The sequence below is a fragment of the Ostrea edulis genome, chromosome 9 (assembly GCF_947568905.1).
Source record: "Ostrea edulis chromosome 9, xbOstEdul1.1, whole genome shotgun sequence".
Classification (NCBI taxonomy): Eukaryota; Metazoa; Mollusca; class Bivalvia; order Ostreida; family Ostreidae; genus Ostrea; species Ostrea edulis.
Genome location: NC_079172.1, coordinates 69,206,159 through 69,218,393, shown reverse-complemented (window position 1 = coordinate 69,218,393; position 12,235 = coordinate 69,206,159). Strand labels below are relative to the sequence as shown.

General features: G+C 38.1%; 1 protein-coding gene across 1 annotated transcript; it reads left to right on the top strand.

Annotated features, from left to right (window-relative positions):
- Positions 1-3,427: 3,427 nt before the first annotated feature.
- On the top strand, positions 3,428-4,216 carry LOC130050602 (uncharacterized protein K02A2.6-like). The gene has a single exon (XM_056150846.1). It carries the CDS (start codon positions 3,428-3,430, stop codon positions 4,214-4,216), a length of 789 nt encoding a protein of 262 aa, XP_056006821.1.
- Positions 4,217-12,235: the final 8,019 nt, after the last annotated feature.

Below are 12,235 nucleotides of genomic sequence, written 5' to 3'. Positions count from 1 at the left end.
GACAAGTTTCTATACTCCATTGTCAAAAACTTATCACTTTACGTATTAAATTACTGGTATTCAGTTTTTTGTTGTAGTATACCCGTATACATTATATACAACAAATGTATATATACCAAGTGTTATATTATTTCCATTGGCGGTTCTAGAGAAGGGATAGGGGTACTTGGGTTACCTCTGGAATGTCTGTGCACTTTCAAAAACATATTTGTATTCATAAACTAGAATACAGTATCTATTAAATTAGAGAAAGCGTAAAAATTAAACTCTTTGTATAATTTACTACTAAAAAATGTACAAGACCATTTACATCGGAAAAAGCAGACCCCACTCCCACCCCTTAAAATGATATTAGCTCATTTAAGCCAAGAGCTCAAGTTAGCTTTCTCTAATCATATTTTGTCCGGCGTCAGTTCATCCGTAAACTTTCACGTTTCGATTTCTTCTTAAGAATCGCATGCAGGGTTAATTTCAAACAACATGCCACAAAGCATACTTTGGTAAAGAGGATTCAAGTTTGTTCAAATGAAATACCATGCCTTTTTGAAGTGGAGATAATTAAGAATTGGTAAAAAAAAAATTGTGGCATCGTTTAAAAATCTCGTCTCAAGAACCACAAACCAAATTTCAATCAATCTCGATACAAATCATCCTTGGGTGAAGGGACTTCAAGTTAGTTTCTTCAAATGTAAAACCATATTCTCTCTCCAATGGGAAGATCATTAATAAAATGTATATATAGAAAGGGGTCATTTCAAGATCCTCTCAAGAACCACGCGCACTGGGTCAGAAAAGTTGAAACTTACATGGAAGATTCCTGACATAGCGTAGATTCTTCAAACCATGCATGGTCCCTGTAGTATCCAAAAATAATAATTCCTATCATATGTATTCAGGTTTAAGATTCTAAGGGGAAGTAAGTTTAATAAATGGAGCATGGCGCGAATTGTGTGTTGATTACTATTTTGTATTCACAATAACTGGCGACGAGGATTTTCACAATGGACATGTCATTGCCTATATTTCCGCAGTTTGTCCCAGATACAGACAAAAACAACACAGGACCGCGGTGGGACAGGTGGTTTAGTCGGCTGGAAAACTTGTCCGTCGCACTGAAGCCGGTAAACCCCGTAGTACCAGATGGCCACGAACCTGACGAAAATGCTATCAAGAGCATAGATGACAGGAAAAGACCACTACTTTTACATTACGTTGGTGAAAGGACGCACGATATCTACGAGGCCCAGAAGGGGGATTCGGAACCTAATTACAATGCAACGAAAAGGGTACTCAATGATTACTTTCGCCCCAAGAAGAACACAAATGGAAATTTATAAGTTTTGGTGTTATAAACAGAAAGAGGGCCAATCTCTTGATGAGTTTATTACAGAACTAAAGAAGCTCGCAAAAGACTGCGAGTTTACAAATACAGACAAAGAAATATTATCGCAGGTAATACAGAACTGAAAGTCTAATCAGTTAAGGAGAAGAGCATTGAGAGAGGCAGACAAGACTCTCGATGAGATCATTCAGCTTGGACGAGCTATGGTGATTTCTGACACACAAGCAGCTGCCATGGAGAGACCAGAAGCAATAAGTATCAACAACGTAAGGATGAAGAAACTTTGTAAGAGTACAGACGAGAGTCGTCCTAAATTCCGTAATTCACGCAGTGAACAGAAACAACAAAGAGATGAGTGTTGGAATTGTGGAGGATCTTTCCCGTACAAAAATCTACCATGTCGAGCAAAGGAACAAACGTGTCACAGATGTAAGAAAAAAGGACACTTTAAGAAGATGTGTCAGCAAAAACAACAAAAATCGGTGAGAACTGTGACATTGGATGTAAACAACACAGAAGATAATAGTAGTGACTCTGATCTTGGATATTGCTATGGCGTCCAACTTGTAGGCGATGTGAATTCGGTGAGAGGCCCGTATGTCACTGTACACCTCAAAGATGTTCCAACGAAACTTTTAGTAGACAGTGGGTCATCAGTAAACATTCTTGATGAGGATGACTACACAAGGATCGGGAAACTTAAAGTACACAAGAGAAAGGCTCGAGGAAAACATATTTCGTATGGAGTGAATGGAACAATTGATGTTCCGGGGACATGTGATGTGAAGATAGAGACTTCCAAGAACTTTACAGTGGCAACATTTTACGTTGTGAAAGGCAAATCTGGATCCCTGTTGGGATATGACACAGCTAGCAACATGGACATTATCAAAGTAGTAAACGAGATTAAGACATTGGGTGATAAAGTCGAAAACGACTTCCCAGGACTGTTCCAGGGTATCGGGAAGTTGAAAGGACACCAGGTGAAAATTCATATTGATGGATCAGTGCTTCCTGTGGCACAGAAACCAAGGAGAACTTACTCCATTTCATTTGAGGACCAAAGTGGAGAAGGAGTTACAGAATCTAATGAAAAAAGACATTATCGAGAAGGCTGAGGGCGTGTCCACACTATAGGTGTCACCTATGGTGACTCCGCCAAAGAAAAACGGTGAAGATATGCGCCTTTGTGTCGACATGAGGCAGGCAAACAAAGCTGTTTGTAGAGAACGACACACATTACCTACTATTGAAGAGCTTATTTTGGATCTGAATGGAGCAAAGGTCTTCAGTAAACTAGATCTCCGCAGTGGGTATCATCAACTTGAGCTCCATCTGGAGTCCAGATCCATAACTACCTTCAGCACTCACATGGGCATATATCGTTATAAACGATTAAACTTTGGAATATCTTCAGCGTCAGAAATATTCCACGAGACCATTTGACAAATTATCCAGGATATACCCGGAGTCTAAAACATATTTGATGATATAGTGGTGTTCGGAACAGATCTAACACAGCACGCCATGGCATTACAAAGTGTACTGAGGAGACTCTCAGAGTGTGGCCTGACTCTTAACCGTAAGAAATGTGAGTTTCGAACAAACAGAATTTCATTTTTCGGTGTTGTATTCTCAGACTGTGGCATATCGCCTGACCCAGAAAGGTAAGTTATTAAGGAATTTGGTAGGCCACAGAATGTCAAAGATCTTAGAAGCTTTTTGGCATGGGTATGACAAATTACAGCTCACGTTTCATTAAAGACTATGCTGAGATCTGTGAACCTCTCAGAGAACTTACTCATAAGAATAAACTATGGGATTGGAACTCGAGGTTAAAAATCTTCCATTACAGCAGTTGAATCCAGGTATAGCCAGACTGAGCGGGAGGCCTTGGCGATAACTTGGGCATGTGAGCACTTTGACCTTTATCTCAGAGGCCTGCACCATTTTACGGTTATCTCAGATCACAAACCATTAGAAACAATTTGGCAGAAATCACGACCAACACTTCGTATTTAGAGGTGGGGACTTCGTCTACAACCCTATAAGTTCAAAATAAAATACTCACCTGGAAGGGAGAACATGGCTGACTACATGTCAAGACACCCAGTTACCTCAACACAACACAGGAACTGGTCGGAAGAGTATGTGAATTTTATCACGTTAGAATCACTTCCACGTTCGATGGAATTGGATGATGTGAGGCGAGCCACAATAAACGACGTAACACTACAAAAGGCTATTGAATTCACACGGACAGGGGATTGGCACACAATGAAGGATATTGGACTGGATGACGTTGATTCTGAAGAACTTAAGGCGATTAGTTCAATACGTGATGAACTGACTGTGAATAGTGACAATCTATTATTACGTGGTACTCGCATTGTTCTTCCCAAAACGCTGCAGGATAAGGTCATAGACATTGCACACAAAGGCCATCAGGGGATGACTAAAACAAAAGCTTTTCTACGATCTAAAGTTTGGTTTCCTCACGTGGATGGAAGAGTGGAGAATCGTATCACAAACTGCAAACCGTGTCAACTCTTGATTCCAGAACGACATAATATGGAACCCCTGCAGATGTCCGAACAACCTTGGGGACCTTGGGAAAACCCCAGCATGGACTTCTGTGGACCACTCCCGACTGGAGAGTATCTTTTTGTGATAATTGATGAGTACTCTCGTTACCCTATCGTTGAAGTTGTGAAATCAGTCTCGGCAAGGTCCACTATTCCTGTACTCGATAAGGTCATTAGCGTGTTTGGTATTCCAAGAGTTATCAAGAGTGGTAATGGTAGCCCATTTCAGTCACATGATTGCAGAAGTACCGGTATGCAGAGCACATGGGTTTTACACATAGACGGATAACACCAAGATGGCCCAGAGCTAATGCCCAGGTAGAAAGCTTTAATAAACCCCAATCTAATTAAAATCAGATCCTAAAATACGCTCACAATCGCTACAATACGCAGAGTATACGGCGCGGATCTAAGAAGTCTGATTTTAATTAGATTGTAATAAACCCCTAATGAAAGCAGTTCGCTCAGCTAACATTGATGGACTTAATTGGCGCCAAGAACTCTACAAGTTCTTGAGACAGTACAGATGCACACCACATGTATCAACCGGTAAAACAGCATTTGAATTAATCTTCAGTAGAAGTCCAAAGACTAGATTACCAGCAGTAATCAACAGAGAGGGGACTTCTACAAACCTTCAAGTCAGAGAGAGAGAGAGAGAGAGAAACAGTCAGAGAAAGTATCAGATGAAATCCTACGCAGATAGAAGAAACTGCAAAATCAAGAGACATTTGTGTAGGTGATACCGTCGTAATGAAGAGAGAAAACCATGAAGACAAGTTACAAGATGGAACCAAGAATTGTGACGAACAAGAAAGAACCAATGATCACCGTCGATGGACAGGCAACGCGCAACGTTTCACAATTCAAGAAAGTTGGTCCAGAAGTCAGAGTGGAGTTGTTGGAGAAGGCTAGGAAAAGAGACAATAGTGAAATAGAGATTGACTTACCGGTGCTACCCAAAGCTAGTCAAACCGCGTCCGAACACTCTAAGCAAAGTACGTTGCCCAAGACACCGCCACGACGCAGTCAGAGGAACCGAGAGATGCCCAAGAAGTTGAAGGACTATGTATTGTACGGAAAGTGAATAATCTACCTTGTCTTGATTGTTTAAGTATGTTTTTGCAATGAATAGGGACATAATAATCCCCTGCAAAGACATAGGACTAGGAAGTTCTTATTATGATTTAATTTTGCATTATTCATTGTAATTGGGTTTTTTTTAAATGCAATGTTGTATTCAGTGCAATATGTTGTCTTCTTTGCCAGGATTATCTCCATCGATTAGAACTCTAGTGACAATTAACTAAAAATGGGAGAGATGTATTATCCGGAAATAATTATTCCTATCATGTGTATTCCGGTTTTAGATTGTATGGGGAAGTAGTTTTAATAAATGGAGCATAGCTCGAATTGTGTGTTGATTACTATTTTGTATTCACAATAGTCCTCAGGGTAGAGTGGATTCTCAATAGAGAGTCAAAGTTGTACGGTCCCCGGGGTAGAGTGGATTTTCAATAGAGAGTCAAAGTTGTACGGTCCCCGGGGTAGAGTGGATGTTCAATAGAGAGTCAAAGTTGTACAGGGGGATATATAGGATAAAACTTGAAAAATCTTCTCAAGAACAACAGAGCAATGATTACTAATATTAATATGCAAGCATTCTCTGGTAGTGCAAATTCAAGTTTGTTCAAAGTGTATTCCCTAGGGGTATAGTGGGGCGACAGCAGGGAATCAAAGTTTTACACGTAAATAATTCCAATGTTATTTATTACATTTGTTTTGAATGGACAAAAATAAAGCTAAACGAAAATTTACACATCAAAAAATCCAAAAACGCGATATATTCATACGCACATAAGAACATATATTATAAGGCTGGGAAACCATTCAAATTTTTGAAATTGATACTAGAGTGAACGAATTGGAATTACAAGAATCAAACATTCTTTTTGAAGAATGTATCGATGCGTTAATTACGGACATTTTACTCACAAACTTAACATAAAAGTGCTTCGCACTTTTTTTCAATTTGTGAGTAAAATGTCTAGAGTTTACACATCGATACATTCTTCAAAACAAATGTTTAATCCTAAATATAATGTATAGGAAAACCTATAAAGATACTACAGCGCTAGCCTGGCATGGCCATGAATATTCATATTGATATACAGACATCCCCAGGTAGTGCAGATTGAAGTTTGCTTAAATCATAACTTCCAGGGGTCGGATGGAACCAAAATAGAGGATCAATGTTTTACATTGGGATATGTAGGATCAATCTTTAAAAATCTTCTCAAGAACAACAGGGCCCTGGTGACTCATATTTTAAAATAAGCAAACATCCACGGGTAGTGCAGATTCAAATTTGTTCAAAATGTGGTCCCTGGGGGTAGGGTGAGGTCACAATAGTTAATCAAAGCTTTACATTAAAATACATAGGGGAAATCCTCACCTCAATAACTGCAGCGCTATGATTAGTCATGCAAGGATTCGCAGGTAATGTGGATTGAAGTTTGTTCAAATCATGACCCACCCACCCCCTCCCGGGGGGTAGGATAGGACCGTGCTATAGGGGATCAAAGTTTGATACGAGAATATATAGGGACACTTCTTTAAAAACTCTTTTCAAGAGCATCGGTCAATGATACGCAAACATCTTCAAGTAATATATATTTAAGTTTGTTCAATTCAGGTGTCCCATGAAGAAGTTTGATATGGGAATATACAGGCCTTTTCAAGATTAGCAGGACCACACTGACTCATATCAAATTGCAAATGTTCCTAAATCCTAAAAGTGTTGATTCCATTTCTTATGCCCCCATGACTAAAGGCGGAGGAGGGGGGTGGTGGTATTATTTTGTCCTGTCTGTCTGAAACTTAAACCTCTCTCATATAAGTTTGATGCTTCATGAAGAGCGTTAAAGCGTTATGAAATGCATGCTGGCGTGAAGCGTTGCTGTTCGGAATCTCCTGTATTTTCAAAAATGAAATTTATTTTTTTATATTTGCATTTTAATTTCACTTGTGTCGGAATATTCCTAGCTGTTCAAATAGGCGTGCTATACTTATCAAGATCCATACCCCAGGGCGTGTTTTTATGTCTTATATTAGGGACTGATTCACGATTCCCAAACCCCACCTTCATATTTTTGGGTTGTTCTTTTTTTCATTTTAATTAAATGATTGATCAAAATCTACTGTTTAATCCGTTTAAAAGGATTCACACAAAAATGAAGGTTATATATCATGACAGAAGCTCATGACAGAGAGTTTATTATTTGTTTTGAAAACAAAGATTGGGGAATGTTATTGTTTACAAAGTTTTCAAAATAAATGGATATCGATCCAAGTTTATTATATATATTTCTAAAGTTAAATTTGTGGTGTGCAAACAAAATTACACTGGTTTGTTTGTAAACATGAAAAGAGTCTTTGTTTACATAACGCAAAGTTATGGCTAAACTTTTGCTTTAATTCTTGCATTCAGAAGGTCCAAAATTTTGTTGTCAACATTAAATGAGTTATATTTTTAACATCAAAAATTATTTTTTGAAATAATGATAATTTTAAAAAACGTGAACATGCAGTCCTTTAAATTTAAGACTGTAATTTAAATATATTTGAAGAAAATCTAACGTATAACGATAAATCAGCGAATATCAATATCGGACATCGCAAGTGGCGTAGTTTCCTATGAAGCACGGAAGCATGTGCTTCCACATTGTTGCGGTAAAAAAATGAAATAATTTAAAGTCAAGTTAGATATATTAAGAAAAAATATGGCATAAAAGTTAGTGTTGTATTATGTTTATCAATCAAAATACTCAAGAATAGGCCCACACCTCCCAAAAAATGTACATTGTACATGTACTAGAACCTCTTTTAAAAGGTTTCGGATCCAGGAATCGAATTTGGTTTGCATATTTGTTTCATATCGCAGTTTCCGGTTTGCATTGTCAATTTGTCAGTTTTAATTTTATTAATTTACACAGTTGACAGTCAGTTACCTTTTGTATGTGTGTGATGCTGGCTTTTTGGCAATTGGCAGCTTAAATTCCCATAGAATAAATCATGTGGCAGCTAAACAGCGCTTCAGGATTTTGTAAGAATTGAATTAACACGTATATGTTACGTGCTTCAAAGAAGTAACGCACTTCCATGCCTTCGTAACGAAATCTGACATAGGTTATGTGGAGCATTTAATTTGTTCACTTTATTTCTTTACCTGTATCATCATTAAGTGATTCAAAATGACGGATGCATCTCAATAATGAAATTAGTGTTGTTTTCCGACTCGGAATGGCTTAGAGCAGCATCCAGTTTGCCTGCATCCAGCTTGCCTGGGTTCTCTTGCAAATAAAAGCCATGCCAATAAATACATGTACCTGATATTTGTTTATTTTCAGATAAGGCACCGGTGTGCAAATGCATACTGGGAGCGAGTTTTTTGTCATCGGTTGTCATCAACTTTCCACTGAGTCAATACCGCCACCTGTGTGTGTATCACCATTCCCTCATTGTACAGAAATTGCAGCTTTGGCGCCTTGTCACAGCTAGAATTGCTTTCCTGGATGTCAAGGACCTGATTGTCGGAAGCATCCTATTCTACTACTTTAGAACATTTGAAAGAAGATATGGTTCAAGAACGTTTGTCGTGTGTATTCTCTAAATCTCTATCTGCATTGACTTGTTAAAAAAAATAGATACAAAATTGTTTTCAACATTGCTGAACTGGCTTCAAATTGACTGATTTATTTTTCTCTCTCATTTCTGCTTTATTAATTTTTTTTAAATCAAAAATTAAAACACTCAAACAAACTGGTATGATAGAGGGTGACATGTCGGACGTCACACATATACACTCATGTAATTACATATTTATATATTTAATTTCAGGCGCAGTTGATTGGATTTTTTATATTTGGGAGTGTATTAGAGTTGTCTGCTGTCCATGTGTGCAAACTTTTACATTTTAATATGGAGCCTTTGCCATCTGGCCCATAAGTGTTTGTGTAGCATTAATTTAGATTAATTCCCTTCTCTGCACAATCCTGTTCTATGTACTAGTACATAATATAGGAATACTTAATACTGTTAGGAGTGTTGAGGTGTTGACACGGGGTATACCGTCCGTATTTTTTGTTTACTGCATCTATCTTGACTCCTTTCGGGGCTGTTTGTTAATTACAGGTATACCAAACGATCGAGCTCCTAAAGTTTGAAACCATACATGAACACCTGTTAATTCTGGATGTCACTACACATGTAGACTATGGTGTTTTCCTTTTCACATGCATTGTTTATATATTATACTCAAACTTTGATAAGGATCACTAGGTTATATGTGTGTAATTTACCACTAACATAACAAAAGACATAAATTTGACTCAGAAACGTGTTTACTCAGGTTATGAATGAAAATTTATGAACGGCATGAACTTTTATCAATACGGAATGCTTGAAATCTGATAACAACACCAAAAGGTATTTCATTACAAAACGTTAACAGCAAACCAGAGAAAGAATTACACAGTTTTTGGGGATAGTCCATCATTACACTTAGTCGATGAAGTGTCAATACCGGGTATGGCCTCCCCTTGCATCAATGACGGCTTGACAACGTCGAGCCATGCTGTCAATAAACACCCGGATGTTTCCAATGGGAAAGTTCATTCTCGAGTTGAGACCTGCATTGTGAAGCCGATTCCGTATCGTCTGAGTGGACACATTCACCCCCGAGGCGTTCAGGAGATCGCTACGTAGGCTGGTTGCTGTCCAGAAGGGATGGCGTCGTGCCTGAAGAGCCACAAAATGGTCTTGGCGTTGGGTTGGCGACCTCTGACGATCACCCCCATGTCGGTGTGCTGCTGTACCAAAAGTTTGCTGTCGGTTCCAGGCCCTGTTTACAATGCTCTGGCTGACGTTTAGTGCATTTGCAACGTCACGTTGTGAATAGCCAGCGTCAAGCATTCCAATACATCTGCCCAGTTGTTCTGTCGTCAGGCGACGCCTTACACGTTGAGGGGGTATTGTGTTGATAAACGTAGTGTAAACACTCAAGTGAGTTTGAAATTTTAGAAAGAATCAGACACCGATGCCTGAGTGAAAATCGTGCAATGGTAGCAAAAGCATAAACTGTGATGAGAAACGCATTTCCCATGGCATGAAATGCACGTGCAAGTTTGTTGAAGACGTTTTTGATTTCACTTGGACACAATATTGCCAGTTATGCAGTTATTAATTTTTTAAACAGAAAAAATATCTATGATCCTTATCAAATTTTGAGTAGTATATAATATACCCATGCATTAAATGTATCTGTACATGTAATGGTATACACAATGTACATACGAAATTTGCTTTTGTTTGTGCATGACTGTTGCGTGTATTAATGTACAATTTGCGATAATTTCATGAAATATATACATGTATACTCGGTACTTGTACAAAAATATATTACATTGAATATATCCAGAACTGTAAAATATGCTGTATCACGATTCCGGTTTTTTAAATTTTTTATTAATTGATGAAATATACATGTACATGTATTTAATACTTGATTATGAAATAAGTGGAATCCCAGGGAAAAATCCGAAACATTCCGAGTAAATAGATCATTTTGCGTTCAGCGTGCGCTCAGCGTTCGTTCACCGTTCACTTTGCGCTCTGCGTTCGCTCACCGTTCACCAAATTGCGTTCACCGTTCGCTATGCGTTCGTTCATCGTTCGCTCACCGTGCGTTCACCGTTCGCTCACCGTTCAAGTGGGAAAGAAGAACGTTTCAGGGACTGTAATCAAAGACAATAACTATATATGAGCAATGACGTCATTTTATTGCTTTGAGAAGCAGGGTGGGCATTGTTCTCGGCGTATATCCATAACCAAACAAACAAACAATAAACAAAAAATTGCCCTAGTCATCAGGTGAGTCTGAAGGTAGAACTATATTTTGTTAGACATCTGTAAAGACAAACGCCGTGGACAACGCCCACCCATCGTCGGTTACCCACGGGTGCTTCTATTCGATTCTCTCCATCATCACCAATATAGGTTGCTGTAAATCCTTTTGATTTCAAAAAAATCAGTCTGTTCCTTCATAATAGCAAGGAGGGGACTAACAATAAGTACGTGTGCCAGTTGTGGTTGGTACATACGTTCGTAAAACAAAGGGAATGCCATGTAACAGAGTGATTTTCCACCACCAGTTCTCAGGGAGAGGAACTCATCCCGGTTATCTAAATGGCTACTGATTGCCTTTTCCTATTGAACACTTAGCTTTTCCACTTCAAAAACTTTTCCGACTTTCGTCAATAATGGCGTTTTCCATACTTGATTGTTTTCCGAATATCATTTTGAAAGGTGTTACGTGATTGATCGGGCTCTCCGAGTAAAGTTTACTCGGACGTGATTTGATTGGTTACTCCCGTCATGCATAATTAATGAGAAACGAGCAAAAATAGCATCAGACAACCACGGATATGAGGGAGCGTGAGTGGACTCAAAACCGTGGTTTGCGACGATGACGCCCACCCTGCTTCTCAAAAATGACTTAACGTCAAAGCAATAAAACAATGTCATTGCTCATATATAGTATTGTCTTTGATTACCTGTAAAATATTAACGACACTGAATATATCTTTAATATTTTTAGGGAATGATGCTCATGGTGTATACATTCATTTAACATCAAAAAATAATTTTCGAAAAAAATTCACATAAGGGTTTTTTTTGGGGGGGGGGTTTTGGGGGGGGGGGGGGGGGCTTGGAATGGCTCAATTAATGTTTAGTACATCTCATTGTATGAATATAATGATTAATCCAGAGAAAAATTATATTTTGAATTGATTTATTTTTGCCAAACAATCCAAAAATAAAATAACTTTTTTGTTATAGGTATATGAAAATTTGTTATATTCTTAATGTAATGCTAAGATTCTGATAAAAATTCCTGCACACAGTCACACTCCCTTAAAATGTGTATTATTGTCTCGTCTTCTGTATTACGAAATAATTCTGGTGTGTTTTTTTAATTTCAAATAAAAACGAGTTTGTTGCTAACATTCTATTTATAATCCTGAATTGGAACCACTGTAATTTGTGATTTTAAAAGGTAACAAATTTATCAGATTCCATTAATTCGAAAGTTTCATTCCACTTCTCTCTACATGTTGCTCCTGTGTTGTTTTGATCACTAGTGCTTGAGTTCAGGACCCCCCCCCCCCCCCCGAATAAGCTACATGAGTTGATTTAAATATTTTTTTGTTGAAAATATTTCTAATATATGTCAACAACGTCTTGCATA

What these genes read in the sequence shown, in the direction of transcription:
- LOC130050602 (XM_056150846.1), top strand. Translation starts at nt 3,428, where the DNA reads ATGGCTGACTACATGTCAAGACACCCAGTTACCTCAACACAACACAGG.